The sequence below is a fragment of the Chiloscyllium punctatum genome, chromosome 7 (assembly GCF_047496795.1).
Source record: "Chiloscyllium punctatum isolate Juve2018m chromosome 7, sChiPun1.3, whole genome shotgun sequence".
NCBI classification, from domain to species: Eukaryota; Metazoa; Chordata; class Chondrichthyes; order Orectolobiformes; family Hemiscylliidae; genus Chiloscyllium; species Chiloscyllium punctatum.
The window spans coordinates 74,109,100-74,129,485 of record NC_092745.1 but is presented as its reverse complement, the minus strand read 5'-3'; the positions used below and the strand labels follow the sequence as shown (position 1 = coordinate 74,129,485).

Here is a 20,386-nt window from a genome sequence, read left to right as displayed (position 1 = left end):
CGGTGTATATTTCCAAATAAAATGTAAAAGTAGAACAGATTGTAATCTCTTCCAGCAGGAAATTAAAAACAAATTTGGAACATTTCTGAGGGTTCGATTCCTGTTTTTTGCTGATCTAGCTGATCCTTGTTTTTGAGTAGGAGAACCACTCACAGGGTAGAGGATGAGGAAAAGCACTCCAGTCCTTGCAGCAAACTAGTGACTTTTGCCAGGATGCCTGCGCACACAAATGTTTGATTTTTATGGAATCGATCTTTGGTTGATGCCTTCCACAGAACAACTTGTTCTCATCATCCTGGTTCATATCTGAACTAAGGACACATGGTTAAGATATCAGAAGACTGCAAACAGCAGTACAACATGAAGCACTGGACAGCACCTTGAGGAATGAAAAGGGTGAGAAAGGGAAGAAAGCTGGAAGAGAAAAAAAATTCTGAGGACGTTAATCCTTGCCTGAAGGAAAGTTAGAACACAACTCTAATTATCAAACAGTTCTATTGTTTACAGCCAATATGAAGGTACAGCCATTTACATAAGGATATTATTTTGTTAATGAGTCCCAAGGGCTGTAGAAGCTACTGGTAAATATAAATAGCTAACATGAAAAAACAAAACAATTTAAACATGTTCAATAGAACTGGCAGTACATTGTAAAATTTCTATATTTTTGGCAATTTATTTGAGGACATTTAGAGATAGAAATATAACACATTCCCACTTCAGGCATCTACTTTTAATATCATGTGTTCCCAGTTGAGATTCAGAAGTCATATTTAAAGTAAAACTTTGTGCTGTTCTAATACTGCATTATCCTATTGTTCAAACTTCACCTTCAAACCTCTCACATCAAATCATCCTCATGGTCTTCAAATAAAAACAAATAACTTCAGCCAAATTAGTGGCATTTTATGGGTAGCATGGTGTTTCACTGATTAGCACTGTTGCCTCACAGCGCCAGGGACCCGGGATTGATTCCAGCCTTGGGCAACTGTCTGTGTGACGTTTGCATTTTCTCCCTCTGTCTGTGTGGGTTTCCTTCAGGTGCTCCGGGCACATCCCAAAGATGTGCAGGTCAGGTGAACTGGCCATTCTAAATTGCCATAGTGTTAGGTGCATTAGTCAGAGGGAAATGGGTCTGGGTGGGTTACTCTTTGGAGGGTCGGTGTGGACTTGTTGGGCCAAAGGGCCTGCTTCCACACTGTAGGGTATTAAATCTAATCTAATCTATGTAGTAAACTTGTAAATCAACATCCAGATTTCCAGTCACAGCAGGAACCTCCAGCTACAACGAGTTTATGGTCTTTCTCATACCGATGCCCATGAATGGCCACACTAAAGATAAGCGTAACAGAGGAACCTATATTGTAAAAGGTCATCATTTTTAAATTTATTTACTCCATTCAAGTGTTATGTTGATGTGTAACGTTCCAAATTCATGCAAGTTTAAGTTACAGAAATTTCAAGTTGTAATGAACTTATTTGTTGGTAGCTAATGTATCAAATATCACATACTTACACTCCCACTGTTCTCTTACCTGGTTTCTTGAGACACTGCCATCGACAGGGTCACAGTATTCAAAATTATCAGCCTTATCCACAATATACTCTTCCTCACAAACTGTGAACTTGTGACCAACAAAAGCACGATCTGCCATTAGAGTTTCCAGATCCTTCATGATTTTACCTGCTGCTGCTGCATCTACTTCTTCATAGTCATACCTGTAACAGGGGAAATCAGAGTGGACGACTTCAATACAGCTGTGTACACAGATGGTTAAGAGGTGACTTGATACAAATTTTTCAAGCTTAGGAAAGTAAATGTGATTGCTTCCAAGGCAGCAAAAATAAGCTGTAATTTTAATACAACCACAGATGGAAGTTAAGGGAGGTAAGAAAATTCTTTACAATTAGAATGTTTAAAATGGTAACTTTTTGCCCAAATCATTGCTAAAGGGTTATTAGTTATGTTAAAAGAGAACTAGATAGTTGCTTGCAAACAAGGAATACTAAAAGGCATGGAACGTCAGGAGAATGGGCATAAACTACTAGGCTCATGTGGACAAAGCACAGACTTGCTGTTTAATTAAAGATATTTTAGTTGAACTTTGATGCTCCTTTAAGACAAATGCATTTCTTTTCATTCCCATCAGTTCTGAAGATGCTGATGTTTGTCAAAAATGTTTCACAAAAATTGGCAGCTTCCAGCCCGAGCAGTGTCACGTTAGCAGGAGCATTGCTGAGATGATGAGGACATGTTGATGGTCAGTGTTCTTGAAGAGAGGCAAGTAGGGTTGCCTTAACCTGGGAGCTAGGCCCTCATGATCGACAGCAGGGTTGGTGAGTGGAGGGTGTTGTCCATGTACAGACAAGACAGTTACAAACAAAAGCCTTTGTCACCTGGGTAAGCTTCATTTGCAATAAAAAAAATGCCCAAAAGGAGCCTTCTACTATATCTCCAAGTTGCTAGGTTTCACCAGCAGTCTCCCCACACATTGAGTCAGCAGCCAAAGATTCACCAATGCCAATAAAGATAGCAATTGGATTGTGGGTGGGCAGCTCATCTGCCAACTTTCCCACACTTGGCAAAATGCTTTGTCGGTGGGCAGAAGTCAGGAAAGTCACCAATCTGCCACCATGGTCAATTGTGTGCCATTTTGCCAGCTTTCCCACTTGCCAACCCATCTCTGTATAGCCTGGTAAAATTCAGCCGTGAACTCTGATTCCTTTCCTTCAGAATAGGTCTTCGTTATTTTTATTTATTTTGTTCCTTCGCTCAGGAAACAATTGGATGGGAAGCACTGGCAGTCACGCTGTTTAGCCATTACATTGCTAAACAGGATGTTCATATATAGATATGACTTTTCTTCAACACTGTTCCTGAATATAAAATAGGAAGCATCCTGACAAATGATAATGGTGAATTGGGATTTTAGATGAACTGGAGAACCAGATCTTGTGCAAATCTATGCTTTTCATTTTGAAAAGCTGCATGTGGTGTGAAAAGCAAAAGAGGTTTTTTTAAATGAAATGATCTAACCTGGTGAAAAAGTTGCGACCATATTTCTGCCAATGTTCCTGCATGATTGTTTCCACACTTTGTTTGGATTTGGCAATAATGGACAGCCAGGCAAGCACTGCCCACAGACCATCTTTCTCACGAATGTGGTCAGATCCTTAAGAGAAATAATAAATGTGACGATCACTATGTGACAATCAAAATTTCAATGAAAATAAACTTTGTGGATACTATGGTAAGGAAATGCTGGCACAAACAAAATATTAGAATGGCTTTACCAAACACTTCCAGGTGGGACTAAATTAAGAGAAAGCTCCCTCTACTTTGGATTTAAACAGACCTGGAAATACTTAAAAGTTCAAAGAATAAAGCTTTACCTCCTGTATTCTAATGCTGTCCTTACACCTAACCTACTAGTAGGATATCAATGGGTGTGTTTCTCCTTCAAAGTTCAAGCAAACCGACTTTTGTGAAGAAGCGATCAGCAAAGGTCAGGAACTGAATATGTGACTTTCTGTTATGCATAGCTTGGTATAACATTAGACAAAACTTTCCCCAGTAAGGTGCTGGAGGAAATAACTTTAGAGTTTTATGAAATGTTGCACTTTTTTTGAGCTATTTAATATCTTGGAGAGCTAGGTGAGAGTAAACAGGAAACAGAAAAATCCAAACTAAAACAAATTGGCACCTAATTCCTCTAATCTTAAATACCAGGGACACATCAGGTAAACTTCTTTTTTTTTACTTTCTGATAAGGGCACTAGCAGGGATGGCAGTTCCTCCTGCATGATGTTTGAGGTGAGGGTTGCCATTAGTGTCCCCTAAGTACATCTGCAGGAAGTGCACCCAACTCTCGCTCCTCCAAGACCACTTTAGGGAACTGGAGCGGGAGCTGGATGAACTTCGGATCATTTGGGAGGCAGAGGCTGTGATCGATAAGAGTCACAGGGAAGCAGTTACTCCTAGGCACGAAGAAAGCTCGGTGACTGTTCAAAGGGGGAAGAAAAACAATTAGTGCAGGGATCCCCTGTGGTCATTCCCCTGAAAAACATGCATACTGTTTTGGATACTGTTGGGGGGAATCGACTTACCGGGGCATGCAGTGGGGTACAGGTCTCTGGTACAGAGTATGTCCCTGTTACACAGAAGGGAAGAAGGGAAAAGAGGAATGTGTTAGTCACTGGGGATTCAATAGTTAGAGGGTCAGATAGAAGGTTTGTTGGGAATGAATGAGACTCACAGTTGGTGTGTTGCCTCCCAGGTGCCAGGGGCCGTGATGTCTCGGATCATGTCTTTGGGTCCTGAGGGGAGAGGTGACCAGTCCCAAGTCGTGGTCCACGTAGATACCAACGACATAGGTAGAAAGAGGGATAGGGATGTAAGGTAGGATTTCAGGGAGCTAGGGTGGAAGCTGAGAGCTAGAACAAACAGAGTTGTTATCTCTGGTTTGTTACCCATGCCACGTGATAGTGAGGCAAGGAATAGGGAGAGATATCAGCTGAACATGTTGCTGCAAGGATGTTGCAGGAGGGAGGGTTTCAGGTACTTGGATAATTGGGGCTCATTCTGGGGAAGGTGGGATCTCTACAAACAGGACGGTCTTCACCTGAACTGGAGGGATACGAATATCCTGGGTGGGAAATTTGCTAGTGCTATCCAGGTGGGTTTAAACTAGCTCAACGGGGGAAATGGGAACCTGAGGTGTAGTTCCAGTGCACAGGAGGATGAGAGTAGGGAGGGCATGGACAGGATTTCACGTCACAGGAATGTGCTGGCAGACAACAAGCTGGTTTGAAGTGTGTTTACTTTAACGCCAGAAAAATCCGAAATAAGGAAGGTGAGCTGGCAGCATGGATAGGTACCTGGGACTTCAATGTTGTGGCCATTATGGAGACATGGATAGAGCAGGGTCAGGAATGGATGTTGCATGTCCCAGGATTTAGATCTTTCATCAAGAACAGGGAAGGCAGTGAAAGAGGGGGAGGTCTGGCCTTGTTAGTCAAGGACGGTATGGTGAGTAGTGGACAGTGTGGAAGAATGTTGCAGGTTGCAGGGGGACTTGGATAAGCTGCAGAATTGGGCTGAAAGATGCAAATGGGGTTCAATGCAGATAAATGTGAGGTGATTCACTTTGGGTAGAAAAACAGGAAGGCAGAATACTGGGTCAATGGATAGATTCTAGATAGTGTGGATGTGCAGAGGGATCTTGGAGTCCATGTACATAGATCCCTGAAAATTGCCATCCAGGTTGATAGTGCTGTTAAGAAGGTATATGGTGTGTTTGGTTTTATTGGTAGAGGGATTGAGTTCCAGAGCCATAATGTCATGCTGCAACTATACAAAATCCTAGTGCGGCTGCACTTGGAATATTGTGTACAGTTTTGGTTGCCCCATTACAGAAAGGATGTGGAAGCATTGGAAAAGGTGCAGAGGAGATTTACCAGGATGTTGCCTAATGGATGAAAGAACTTTTGATGAGGACTTGTCTACTGAGGTAGTATGGGCTGAGGTTAGAAACAAGAGAGGAGAGGTAACACTGCTTGGAGTTTTTTTATAGGCCTCCGCAATGTTCCAAGGATGTGGAGGAGAGGATCGGTAAAATGATTCTGGATAGACATGAAAGGAACAGTGTTGTCATTATGGGAGACTTGAACTTCTCCAACATTGACTGGATATGCTATAACTCTAGTAGATCGGATGGATCAGATTTTTGTCCAATGTGTGCAAGAGGGTTTTCTATGTCGAAGGTCCAACAAGAGGGGAAGCCACTGGATCTGGTGCTTGGTAAAAACTAGGCCAGGTGTTTGATTTAGGGGTAGGTGAGCACTTTGGAGAAAGTGATCATAATTCGGTTACGTTAGTTTAGTGATGGAAAGGTATATGCCACAGGGCAAAAGTTATCGATGGGGGAAAGGGCAATTATAATGCGATTAGGCAAGACTTAGGATGCATAGAACTGGGTAGCAAAATGCAGGGGATGGGGACAATTGAAATGTGGAGCTGGGTCAATGGAACTTGTCTAGGAGCTTGTCTAAGGAACAGATATTGCATGTCCTTGATAGGTATATCCCTGTCAGACAGGAAGTGATAAGGTAAGGGAACCGTGGTTTACTACAGAAATTGCATCTCTTGTTATGCAGCAGAAGGATATTTATGTGATGATGAGATGAGATGGTTCAGGTGAGACAGTTCAGATGAGATGATGGAGAGTTACAGATTAGCTAGGAAGGATTTAAAGAGAGAGTTAAGAAGAGTAAAGAAAGGACATGAACAGTCTTTGACAGGTAGAATGAAGGAGAACCCTAAAGCTTTCTATAGGTATATGAGGAATAAAAGGATGACTAGGATAGGAATAGGGCCAGTCAAAGACAGAAATGGGAAGTTGTGTGTAGACAGTGTGGAGATCAGAGATGTGCGAAACCAATATTGTAGGAAAAGGAGAATATTGTAAAGGAGAAGAATGAGATATGAGATATTATACTAGAAAGGATCTAGGTTAGTAAGGAAGAGGTGTTATCAATTCTAGAAGGAACGAAAGTAGACAAGTCCCCTGGGCCAGATGGGATTTATTCAAGGATTCTCTGGGAAGCTAGGGGGGGTGGTGTTGGAGCCTTTGGCTTTGATCTTTGAGTCTTCATTGTCTACAGGTTTAGTATCAAAGGACTGGAGGATTGCAAATGTTGTGCCTTTATTCAAGAAGGGCAGTTGAGATGACCCAGGTAATTATAGACCAGTGAGCCTTGCGTCTGCTGTAGGACAAGTTTTGGAAAGGATGATAAGAGATAAGATTTATAATCACTGTGCAAGCAACAACTTGATTGCAGATAGTCAACATGGTTTCGTCAAGGGCAGGTCATGTCTCACAAACATCATTGAGTTTTTTGAGAAGATAACCAGGCATGTGGATGAGGGTAGGGCAGTTGATGTGATGTACACGGTCTTCAGTAAGGCCTTTGAGAAGGTTCCACATAGTAGACTGTTGGAGAAAATGCAGAAGCATGGGATTAAGGGTGATTTAGCAGTCTGGATTAGAAACTGGCTTTCTGTAAGAAGGCAGCGAGTGGTGGTTGATGGGAAATATTCAGCCTGGAGTCCGGTTACTGGTGGTGTGCCACAAGAATCTGATTTGGGACCACTGCTGTTTGTCATTTTTATAAGTGACTTGGACTCAGGCATAGGTGGATGGGTTAGCAAGTTTGCAGATGACACTAAAGTCAGTGGAGTAGTGGACAGTGTGGAAGAATGTTGCAGGTTGCATGGGGACTTGGATAAACTGCAGAATTGGGCTGAGAGGTAGCAAATGGAGTTCAATGCAGATAAATGTGAGGTGATTCGCTTTGGACAGAATAACAAGGAGGCAGAACACTGGGTCAATGTAAAGATTCTTGGTAGCGTGGATGTGCATAGGGATCTTGGAGTCCATGTACATAGATCCCTGAAAAATTGCCATCCAGGTTGATAGTGCTGTAAGAAGGCATATGGTGTGTTAGGTTTTATTGGTAATAAGATTGAGTCCCGGAGCCGTAATATCATGCTAAAATTATACAAAATGCTAGTGTGGCCGCACTTGGAATATTGTGTACAGTTCCGATTGCCCCATTACAGGAAGGATGTGGAAGCATTCGAAAAGGTGCAGAGGAGATTTACCAGGATGTTGCTTGGCCTGGAGGGAAGGTTTTATGAGGAAAGGCTAAGAGACTTGGGTCTGTTTTCACTGGAAAGAAGAAGGCTAAGAGGGGATTTGATAGAGACATACAAGATGATCAGAGGATTAGATAGGATCGACAGTGAAAATCTTTTTCCTAGGATGATGACGTCAGCTTATATGAGGGGCATAACTACAAATTGAGGGGTGATAGATTTAAGATAGATGTCAGAGGCAGGTTCTTTACTCAGAGTGGTAAGGGCATGGAATGCCCTGCCTGACAATGTAGTTAACTCAGCAACATTAGTGAGATTTAAACAATCCTTGGATAAGCACAAGGACAATGATGGGATAGTGTAGAAAGATGGGCTTAGATTAGTTCACAGGTCGACACAACATCGAGGGACGAAGGGCCTGTTCTGTGCTGTATTGTTCTATGTTCTATAAAACATCAATTTTCCTGCTCCTCAGATGCTGCCTGACCTGCTGTGCTTTTCCAGCACCACTCTAATCTAGACTCTGATCTCAGCATCTGCAGCCCTCAGTTTTGCCAATGTGTGTTGAAGTGGCTTGCAACTGGAAGCTCCAGGCCTTTTTTTTGCAGACAGAACATAGGTGTTCTGCAAAGTGACCATCCAGTCTACGTTTTGTTCTCGTAACATAGAGGCAACCACATTATGGATTGAAAGTCAAAGATAAACTGTTACACATGAAGGGATCAGCAATAACTCTGTCTGGAATAAACTATTAAAAGGACAAGGACAAATTTATAGAGGAACTGAAAGCAATTAGCCATTTCTGGAGAAAGAGGAAATTGAAGTACACAAACAAAACTGTTTTGACATCTACTTGATAGATGGCTGCCTTATGCCACAAGGATAACTGATTACCCGGCAGAAGAATTTAAAGAGTCAACCTCAGAAAGCTGTGTCTTCAAACAGATAGTCAATGCCAAGTGTAACAAGGAACAAAGAAGCTACTTCTGATAAGGAGGTAAGATGCAGACTTGATGGTTTCAGAAGGGTAGTCAATATTGTAGATGAAAGGACTCTAAAGAATCATCAATAATATATCATAGGTCTGAAGGACAGAAAACTATAAGAATTGAAGACCAAAACTCCCCCTTAGCAGAACTTTGAAGAATAACACTGCACAAGGATTGAACCCTGGACACTTCGAGAGTTAAATATTTTTGGTTTGTATTATAGCTAAATTCCATCAGTATTGAGTTGTGTCATGGCGCTTAATTTGCTTACTTGAGGGGTCTTATTTTGATTTTTACATAAGTTTAAATCATTGTTTCAGTACTTGATTGTTGGTGAGATTTCTGAATAAGTAACAAAATTAACTTGTGGTGATTCACCCACACTGTACTTGCTCTGAACTTTTCTACACTTATCTCCTGGTTATTGTCCTTTTTTTTCTAGCTTTCGAGAATGATTGTCATCTTTCATTCACCCTTTTGAAGACAGGCTATGTATTGGAAACAGTAATTTACCTAGACAAAGGTTTTGAGTTTTGGAGACCAAGTGGAGTTGATGTATATAAAAGCTGACACTGGCTGAGGTGAATGTGAAAAAGGAAATAAACCGTCGAGTTCAGTATAGGAAAGATCTTATTGAAGCAGTTGCTCAACTGGAACAGCTTGTAAGGTTTTTTTGGGAAGATATATGGAATATAAAAGATGCAATAGTGAAATCTGTATAAAACCTCAGTGAGAACACCTTGAGAAAAATATATACTTTCAGTTCCACAGAATAAAATGAATGTCAAGACAGCACTGATTAACTGGGATTCCAAAAAAAAGAGAGAGATGGAAATACAAAGTAGATCCATCAGTATCTGGTAATAAAATGGAAATCAATCAACGTTTCAGACTTCAGATATTAAAGATGAGAACACTGAAAAAGGCACACAATGAAAGAAAGGATTCATGCGCAAATGAACAATGCTCATCTTTAACATAATACAAACCCAAGGTGCTTCACAGGAGCATTACAGATCCAAATGTAATACTGAACCACATGAGGAGATATTAAAACAGACAACCAAAAGTTTAGTCAAAGAAGTAGGTTTTAAGACTGTTCTCAAAGAGTTAGAGAGACAGTGATGAGTAAAGGAGGATATTCCAGCCTAGGCAATTGAAGATACAACCACTAATGGTAAAGGGACTAAATCGGAGATGCTCCAAAGGCCAGAGCTAGAGTAACAGTGATATCTCAGAGGGTTTTGGAGGAAGAGGTTAGAGGGATGGAAGGACCAAAGTCATGGAGGGAATTGAAGACCACATGAGAATTTTCAAACCGAGATATAGCTCGACTGCAATGTAAGTCAGGAATCATTGGGGTTGATGCGTGAACAGCACTTAGTGTGCATTAAGACACAGGCTGCAAAATGTTTGGGTAATTTCAAGTTTATGGAAATGAAAATGAGAGAGACCACTCAGAAACATTATTAATAGCCAATTTCAAAGGTAATGAAGGCGTGTGAGAGTTTTTAAGCAAAAGATGAGCAGAAACAGGGTTAAGTTGGGCCATATTATGCAAGTGCAAATAGGTGATCTTAATGATGGTGCAAATGAGCTGGGGAACTCAAATTGGAGTCAAATGACTCGAAGGTTGCACATGACAGCCTTAATCTCAGACTATTTCTAGGGACAGGAACGGAGTCAATAACTAGGGAATTGAATTTGAAAGCAGACTTGTTACTGGGATAGTGGGACTGATTTGATTTGATTGATTGTCACACGTAGCAAAATACTGTGAAAAGTATTGTTTTGGATGTTATCCAGACTGCCCTATGAAGAGAGATTAGGAAACTGATCCTGTATTCTCCAGATTTCAAAGAGTAAGAGGTGATCTCATTGAAACCTGCACAATGCTTGGAGGGAGAGAGAGTTGGAGACTCTAGTACCAGGGAATTTAATATTAAAATAGGGGGAAAGTCACTTAGGATTGAGATAAGGAGAATTTTTGTTTTCCTCGGGGGTTATGCATTTTTGAAGTTATCTACCCCACAAGGCCATGGAAGATCAGTCTTAAATATGTTTGAAATAGAGATTGATAGATTTGTAAACACCAATGACACAAAGGGAAGTACAGACACTGTGGAAACAGGCACTGAAGTAGATGATCAGTTGTGGCTATATTGAATAGCAGAGCAGTTATAGATGAGCTTGAATGGCTTCCTCCTACGTGCCTTCTCTGGGAATGCCAGCACAGCCATTGCTGGCTTATTAAACTGCTGGCTGATATAAGCCATAGGAAATTGAGCTGTTTTCATTAGAACAACAGGAGAGTAGAATCATTTGAGAGTGTTTAAAAATATGAATAGACAAACTCCCAAATTCAGATAATCTTGCAAATAAAATTGAAAAAGCATTTAATTTTGATACATTATTCGATTCACAGCCACGTTATTATGTTGAGATTTGGAAATTGGTCCCAAAAGGCTCGCCTTTAAAAATCAGTAGTAAAACTGAATCTTTCATTAAACACATATCAATAAATTGTGCTGTGAAGCAATTTAGCCAAGAATTCAGAGATGATTAAAGGAAATCACTGTGATTTATACCAGGCATGGTTCCATGAGCACAAACACATCCATTTTCCTGGAGTAATCTCAACGCACAGTAGTAGAAACCCAATACCCCTGGGTATTGAAGCAAATTATAGAGCTCCATCCAAGGTCAACACAAGTCAGGAAGCAACCTATAACCTACCAGTCTGTGTGACTTGGTACCACACTAAGTGGTGGCATTACACGAATTTCTCAATCATTTACTACCATACTGAGTTTTCAGTGCATCTGATCACTTCTAAGTTATTAAATATAACTTTATCATTGCTATTCTGCCTCTGCATAGTTATTTTAATCCTTAGAACATAGAAAAGTACAACACAGAACAGGCCCTTTGTCCCACGTTGTGCCGAGGGTTCATCCTAATGTAAATTAAATTACTTAACCTGCACACCTCTCAACTCACTGCAATCCATGCGCATGCCCAGCAATCGCTTAAGTGGCCCTAATGACTCTGCTTCCACCACCACCGCTGGCAACTCATTCCATGCATTCACAACTCTCTGCGTAAAGAACCTGCCTCTGATGTCCACTCTATACCTTTCTCCTAATATCTGAAAACTATGATCCCTCGTACCAGTCAATCCTGCCCTGAGGAAAAGTCTCTGGCTATTGACTCTATCCATTCCTCTCATTATCTTGTATATCTTGATCAGGTCACCTCTATTCCTCCTTCTCTCCAGTGAGAGAAGTCTGAGCTTACTCAACCTCTCTTCAGAAGGCAAGCCCCCAGTCCAGGCAGCATCCTGGTAAACCTTCTTTGCACCCTCTCCAAAGCCTCTGTATCTTTTCTATAGTAGGATGACCAGAACTGGACACAATATTCCAAGTGTGGTCTCACCAGGGATTTGCAGAGCTGTAGCTATTGTGGTACACACAATGCCTATTTTCTTATTCAATTGAGTGGTGGTTGGCATGGGATTTTGTCTGGGAATTCCCTTCAATGTCATTTAACAGAAGCAGTGCTTCTGTTAATTGTTTTCAGGAAACACTGCCAGTGCCTACTGAAAATTTGTAACTTAGGATATCCAAGTCCAAAGAACGAGTGCTCACAGTGGAGAACAATATAGACTGCTGCTAGGCAGTAGCTTACTTAATGACAAGGGATTGAAAGTAGTACATCATAAAAATCAAAGCAAACTATGATCAAATGAGATGATTTAAGTGTTGTTATCAAGTACAGGAATATTTTTGGAGTAATATACCACACTAAGACTCCTAGTACATGTGTACCTCTACAAAGCGTCTTACCTTACCATACATAATTCCTTTTATTTTTTACCATGCAGAATTACAAAGACACTGTTCAAACGGCACCAAGCACCCTACCTAACCTCACCAACATGACAATCTTTCAGAAGCAATGAGAGCTAACAGACAACTATAAAAACTGCAATTATTGTAATAACTTTACAATCTTAAGAAGTTTATTGAATATTATAGAAATAGCTCTTTCAGAGTCTTAAAAAAGTTCCCATAGCATTTTCCTTGGCTGACAAAAAGCAGGACAAAGGCCATTAACTCTGTTAAGGACAGGTCACTAGTACAGACAGTGAAACAAGAAATTCTTAACTCTAAAAGGACCCATGATTTAACTGAGCAAAAAAAAATAAAGAGGATACCCTAACAAGTGATCAGCCACAGCATGATTTCATCGGCTTTTGCTGGAAATAAGAGGAATTATCTTGTAATTCTGTACTTTGCTAATAAGCTATTGAACAACAGATTGACATAAGACTGCTGGAAATAAAGAAATAAAGTGCAGAAATGGACTCTTTTCCAAAGTGATCCATGTTTCAGCCCAACACCCTCACTACCTGAAGAAGAATGAGATCAGAGCAGATTGCCACATTCAGCCAAGAGATCAGTTTCATTCATCAATCTATCTGATGTGGGACCAATAAACATTGTAAAGAAGCTGCCTCTCCCAGCCATGAAAATCTACACTCCCTCACGTCATTCTTAACTGTTACAGGGTAGCAAGGCTTTTCTGTCTACTTAGCTTGAATATTGTTAATTCTAAATAAACTGTTTTAAAATCACCCCCAGAAATCAATACCATTGTAGATATCCTGCGATTCCCAAACAAAACTTACACAATGCAACTGCAGCACAAGTTGAAACCAGGCAATCTTGACACTCCCCAGGCATCTAAAACATGCTCACATTCCAACCAAAGACACCGGACAATAATCAAAAATAGGATCCCTAACTCATTTCTACCCTTCATTCACCAAGAGGTGCTGAAAGTATTGCCACCCACTTCTCTTATTTGCACCCTATCTGAAATCAGCCAAATCAATACACAGCAAAGATCAGAATGGAGGCCTCAAAATCCCCTTCCCTCAGTTGTCTACAGCCTTCCAGTTAACATTACATTTTAACATGGTGTGAATCATGCATTAAGTGCCTTTGTACTCTAAGCATTCAAAAGGAAAAAGCCAAACAAGCTCTCAGTTCATGGTTGCTGAGAGACATACAATAATGATCCAAAGATGAGTTACCTCAGTTTTTGATCTACTGTGGTATTAACCACTTGGCGGCACTGGAAATATAACTTCTGTTTCAGCATTGCCAATGCACCACATATTTGCTACATCAAGTTTCTACATCATTGCATGACAATGCAGTTCAATTGTGAGTATGTTCCCACAGGTGTAATAGCACACAGCCATTAAACAGTTTAAAATTTCACATTTTAAAAAAATCTTTCAACTGGAGGAAATAAGAAGTCCAACTGCACAAAAGTAATTTCTTTACCAAATTAAAAATCTTTCTTTTATTTCCCAAACAGAAAATTAAACACCTTACCAGTGCCAAAGCTTTCTTCTCCACAAAGGGAAAGTTTGTTGGCATCCATCAGATTTCCAAAGAACTTCCATCCAGTAGGGGTCTCATACAAGGCTATTTTTGTGGCCTTGGCAACCCTTCAAAAAGAGGAGTTAAGAAATCCAGTTTTCAATGTTGTTCAACTTGTTAAGAAAATTGCCCCAAAATGTACCCTTTATGCGTGGTAGAATTGATCTCACATCTACAGATCCAGCCATGAAAGGAGAATGAGGAGGGTGCCAAGGACAGATCTTTGAGAGATTGCAGAGGTATTGGTGAGGGACCAGAAAGAAAAAACAACGCTGGAATGCACTCATTACAACTGGATAGAGAAGAGTGCAACCAGATTGAGGGTAGGTCACTGAGCCAGACCATAGAGTAGAGGCATTGGAGGAGGTTTGTCAACAATGTCAAAAACTGCATTAATCTCAAGCAGGTCAGAGGATTACAGTAGGTAAATAATGTCCATTGGTCACACTTATGGAAGGAGTTATTTGTGCATTAGACTAAAACCATCTTAGTGCTGTGGCTGGATCAGAAACTAAATTCAGAGATTCAAACATTGTCTTAAGGAAACATGAAGACGGTTGTTGTGATTCTGTTCACCGAGCTGGGAATTTGGGTTGCAGACATTTCATTCCCACAGGTCAACAATGTCAAGGTGACATCCTCAGTGCTTGGGAGCCTCCTGTGAAGCGCTTCTGTGATCTTTTCTCCGGCATTTGTAGTGGTTTGAATCTGCCGCTTCCGGTTGTCAGTTCCAGCTGTCCGTTGCAGTGGCCGGTACATTGGGTCCAGGTCGATGTGCTTATTGATTGAATCTGTGGATGAGTGCCATGCCTCTAGGAATTCCCTGGCTGTTCTCTGTTTGGCTTGTCCTATAATAGTAGTGTTGTCCCAGTCGAATTCATGTTGCTTGTCATCGGTGTGTGTGGCTACTAAGGATAGCTAGTCGTGTCATTTCGTGGCTAGTTGGTGTTCATGGATGCGGATCGTTAGCTGTCTTCCTGTTTGTCCTATGTAGTGTTTTGTGCAGTCCTTGCATGGGATTTTGTACACTACATTGGTTTTGCAAAATCCCATGCAGGGCCTGCACAAAACACTACATAGGACAAACAGGAAGACAGCTAACGACCTGCATTCATGAACACCAACTAGCGGACAAGCCAAACAGAGAACAGCCAGAGAATTCCTAGAGGCATGGCACTCATCCACAGATTCAATCAATAAGCACATTGACCTGGACCCAATATACCGGCCACTGCAACGGACAGTTGGAACTGACAACCGGAAGCGGCAGATTCAAACCACTACAAATGCCGGAGGAAACATCACAGAAGCGCTTCACAGGAGGCTCCCAAGCACTGAGGATGTCACCTAAACAGGGGACGAAACGTCTGCAGCACAAATTCCCAGCTTGGCGAACAGAACCACAACACCAAGCACCCGAGCTACAAATCTTCTCACAAACTTTGAAAACATGAAGACAGATTTGGAAGGCAACAATATGTCAATAACTTTCTCTCTAAAGAAAGATTGAGGATGCAATGGTAGCTTGCAAGATCAGTGAGTCAAGGGAAGCTGTATTCAGGTCAGGGCGTTGACAGTGATTTTGATAGGAAGCAACACAGTAAGAATAGAATAGAACAGAACAAAATAGAATACGCTTCATAATTATCTAATTTTCCCCTAAAACTATCTTACTTAATCTACTCCAACTATTATGTAGCACCACGCTGGATAAATAATTTTTTTGCTAAACTTAAAGAAATAACTGCAACATCAGAGATGTTAAGATGGTTAGAAGTTTAGTGTGAATGGGAACAACAGGGTAGCAATCGGACCCATGGATAAGATGAACTCAAGAAACACATGAGGGAGATACAGGTCAATCTCGAGAAAAGTGTGCATTTAAGAACAGAACACAGGGAATCCTTAAGTAAGTTTGGCTTGGTGGACAAGAGAAAGGAAAATGGGTGGAATACAGCAGAAACCATTGAAAAGATTGTCTCTATATTGGCAATACAGAAATTAATGAGAGGACTGTATTTAATGCTAGTGACATGGATGGAGTAAGTCAGGAAGAGAGGTTTAAGAAATTGGTAATGTGGAAATACTGATATCAATGCTCTTGAGTGTTATGACGCTTGAGGAGGGGAAAGCCTAATGGTGCTTATTTATGGCTAACTCATTATGTATTTTACCATTGTCTATCTCACAATGAACATAACATAAAAAGCTATGTGCACAAGCAAGCATTAAAATTATGCAAAATAAAGCATTTCTCTTTGAAAAATATCTGTCTCAAATTTTACTGAAACACTAAATGTACTAGTCATTTGTCAACATTATCCCCAACCTGTATCAACTTTTTAACAAATGTCAAATTATACTGATTCAAAGATTTTTTTCACCCAAATGATATCCACAGACTACTTTAAAAAAAACTTTAAAATAAAAACTGAAGGCAGGCTCCAGCTCAAATGTTAAATTCTTGACTTTCAAACATATGTTCGCAATACAATGTCTATAGATAAGAAGCTTTTGTAAGGGACACATGGAGAAGAGAAAAGCTAAAGCTGTCCAACTCAAGCAGCACAATAACAGGAAGTAGTCAATCTTTGGGTCCCACTACTAAGAATGGTCAACAATGCTTGCATTACTGAGAAGCAGTTCTAGGTATTCAGGTACTGAAGGAAAGCAAGATGAAGCATCCCACACATCTTTCAGAAACTCTCAGATAGGTTTCTTAGCTGTAATGCAGACACCTAAATATTCTCTTTGGAAGCTAACATAAGTTGCGCTTATTGAAAATATATTGAAAGAATAGGAATAAAATGAAAGAATATTATAGGAGACTATTAATGTTAGTGCACCATCTCAAATCAGAGAAAAGTGGACATGGGGAGGAAATGAACAGCGCAGTCAACCACAGTATGTAGGATGCATGAAAATGGATAATTGCTGCCAGCATTTGAACAGTAAAGACTAATTCTGTGAATTAAGTTCAAATTTAAATCAGATAACCGTATAATCTCCACCTTGGCATCAGGTAGGGAAGACACAAAAGTATTACATTGCCATTAGAATAAGACAGGATTAGTGGTACCTACTGAAACGTTCACAGTCAAGCCCAATACTTTTGATTGAATAGAGACAGACGCAGGCAGTAGGAAATATTGAAAACATACAAACTACATAAAGGCAGAGAAATCAGAACATAATTTGAGCAGGGAATGTATTGGTTGTTCAAACACCATCTCTTGAAAAATATTTTAGTAAAATGTTGCAAACTACAAGTCTTTGGCATATCCTGAAACTTCAACTATTATTTTCAGAAGTACAAAAGGAATAATGTAGTTTTAATTAAAATTTATTTGGTCAGTCATATTTTTAAAAGCCCTTGATTAGCAGCACCTCCAGCATAGTGGTGGCTGCAAATGTGGTAGCTGGACAACATGTAAGTGTCTTGGCTGAATGGGAAACAATGCAACAGTGATAATAGGAAGCATTTTCTGATTAAAGGCAATTTTATCATCGGAAGCATTCAAAAGAAACTGAACAAATACAAAAACTTATTTTTAATATCCTCTTGTTCTATTCATTTATCTTGGTTTTGAAAAAAAAGTATCAACAGCCACAACACCATTGGTGATACTATTTTAGAATAATTACTGAGTTCAATAATGTTTGGGAGCTGATTTACCAACAGTAATAAATAAGTAAGCTTTGCACAAAATTGAAGAAGAATACAGGGTTTAGACTTTTAATAGGACATGGTTAGTTTGCTGAGTTGAATGCAGAAAATGTTAAGAGAAGTTGGAGTTTATCTATTCTGTTGATTCTGTGAAAAGCACAAAAGATTGTTCGTTTTTCATGAATGATGTTTTTAAAAAAAAATTGTCTCAAAGGCAATGATTCCAAACTAATGGAAAAGAAAAAGAAAAAGCAGGAAGATTGTAAGTAATTACAGCTTCGAAGTATAAGTAAACCATACCCACCGGTCCAGTGCTCCACTAGTGGGCATGCTGCGAGCGAATCCACGTACACCGGTCTGTTGAAAGTATGGAATAGTGAAGATATTTGCAGCAATCACAGCCACAGAATCAGATGGGTTTACGAAGAATCCATGCTTTCCAAGGATCATGTTCCGATCCTGCAGCAACACAAATACAGCTGAAATTCATTTTTATTCATGTAATCAGGAAGAAAAAAATTAATAGACTTAATATTCTATAATCAGTAAAACAGACAGCAAAAGTAGGCTATTACATCAGGAGTGATATGATTAGGAATATTCTAATGCAGTCGCAGAATGGTATGATCTGTCTTTATGTGCAAAGTTTCCATTTACTGTTTAACAGTCAGCCTATGTGACTTAACAGAATGGAAGTGTGACTTCAGAGCTAGATATATGTTTACTCAAATAATTTCAATACCATTTAATAAAGGTCACTAGCATTGAACTAGAAAGTTCTAATACAGCAACTCTGTATTAAAGCTCTGACAGAATATCAAAATGTTTCTCCTTACACCGTCACCGTCAAACGCAGCTCCAAAGTCATAGTCTCCTGTCTGCATTGCCTGCACTAGGTCCGCAGCATATGTCAAATTTGGATCAGGATGGTGCCCACCAAAGTCTTCAAGAGGCACGCAGTTCACTGCTGAGTTTGCAGGAGCACCAAGTTCTTCACACAGAATCTTCTTAACGTAAGGACCCATAACTATCACAGAATAAAATGAATGAAACAAACATTCTGATGAAAAGCTCTGCTTACAGGCAAGTTTTAAAAAAAATCAGAAAATGTCATAAAAACAACAGGCAGAACATATCAAATTTGAACCTAAACAAAGTACTTTTACCATTGTAGCAGTTGCTTATTTAACACCACAGTTCTGAACATGCAAAACTGCTTAAATGATTTGTGACATTCCTCATCCAACCTTGAATATCTCTTCTCCATGTGCAGACTTGAACTGGGATGTGGTAACACAAATTCTGAATGTTCTTTCAAATAAGAGGCAGCAACTCTTCACTGAGTGCAGCTAAATATAGGTTTAGTACTGCATTCAACAAGAATGTTGACTGACTCCCCACCTCTTTAAGTGGGACAACTCACCAAATCAGATCTAATCAGCCAATTAAAAGTTGTCTGGTGAACAAGAAATATCAAAAATGAAGATCAGCCATACCAGAAACTACTAAACAGAGGGCCAGCAGTTTTTAGATCCAAGATCTCATTGCTGGAGGCTCAGGCTTTAACAGCTAAAATGGTGAGAAGTCGCTTTCTTTTGGATCTCGTGGGGTGGGGGTTGCAGGGGGTGGAAGGAGAGGGCAGGGATGGGTTTCAGTGGTCAGTCGTTCGCTTCCATTGGCAGAAGACTGGGGAGAATTGAGGCCCTGTGTCCAAAGCAGCAGGCAAATTCTCCACTTCTCAGTCGGAAACCAGACCCTTTTCTAATCAATCAGTCCAGTGTTATGCTGAGGTCCTAAAGTGGCTGGTAACTGATCACTTTCAGGTCTTAATTGGTGGCAGGGGTCAAGCAGGTCACCCATGCAACTTCTCACCTAGCACTCAACTGCAAAGATGGTGAGCAGAGAGTGAGCATCTCTGGAGCCAACTGTCCCAATTATTTGCCCTTTCTGCACCTTCACCACCACTCTGAGCGAGAGGATAAACATGTCAAGAACATGAGTTTGGGAATTTGGTAAGCAAGGGTGAAGTTCCAGTCTAAACAAATAATAGTTTAAAAACAAAAGCAGCAATAAAAGTGACAAGTGAGAGCAGTTGGAAGAGCAGAGGCTTCAAGAAGCAGGAGTTGGGGAGGGAGAGCCATCCATGATTCACTGAACTACCACTTGGAAAACATGACATCACATGGAAACAGGTCTGTGAATGGTGAGTATTTTGCTTGTTTCTTTCAAAATTCCTGTAATTCAGAATGATTCAAAAGCACAATTCCTAGGGTAGTTATCTCGGAATTATTCCCAGTACTACCTGCAAGTGAGTAAAGATGTAAGAAGATTGAGAGAATTAACGAGTGGCTGGAAAAAGTGTTAGGTGGGAGGGCTTTAGATGGCACAATCAAAATTACAGAAAAATAACAAAGATGCGTTCTTTACAGTGGATTTGGGACTTAAAAACAGTCTTGACTTCTGTTTACCTGCCCTTGAAGGGAAGATTGAGCAAGAGACAAACAAGCCCAAATAATTAAAACATATTTGTTTAGATTCATTAACGAATCGTGTAGAAGGAAACTAGTTACTTTATCTCTGAACCACCCTGCTTTTGTATTTCAGTCCAACATATGAGAGG

The 20,386-nt window shown here is 40.2% G+C and overlaps 1 protein-coding gene across 2 annotated transcripts in view; it reads right to left on the bottom strand.

The window, feature by feature from the left end:
- pgm1 (phosphoglucomutase 1) overlaps positions 1 to 20,386 on the bottom strand; it is a 79,229-nt gene that overhangs the window by 3,451 nt on the left and 55,392 nt on the right. For both annotated transcript variants that reach the window (XM_072574044.1, XM_072574043.1), the window contains exons 5-9: positions 18,603 to 18,793; positions 18,071 to 18,225; positions 14,052 to 14,167; positions 3,038 to 3,173; positions 1,536 to 1,719 (exon numbers count right to left, since the gene is read on the bottom strand). In XM_072574044.1, coding sequence (XP_072430145.1) covers positions 1,536 to 1,719; positions 3,038 to 3,173; positions 14,052 to 14,167; positions 18,071 to 18,225; positions 18,603 to 18,793 — 782 coding nt within the window. The remainder of the gene's footprint in view (positions 1 to 1,535; positions 1,720 to 3,037; positions 3,174 to 14,051; positions 14,168 to 18,070; positions 18,226 to 18,602; positions 18,794 to 20,386) is intronic.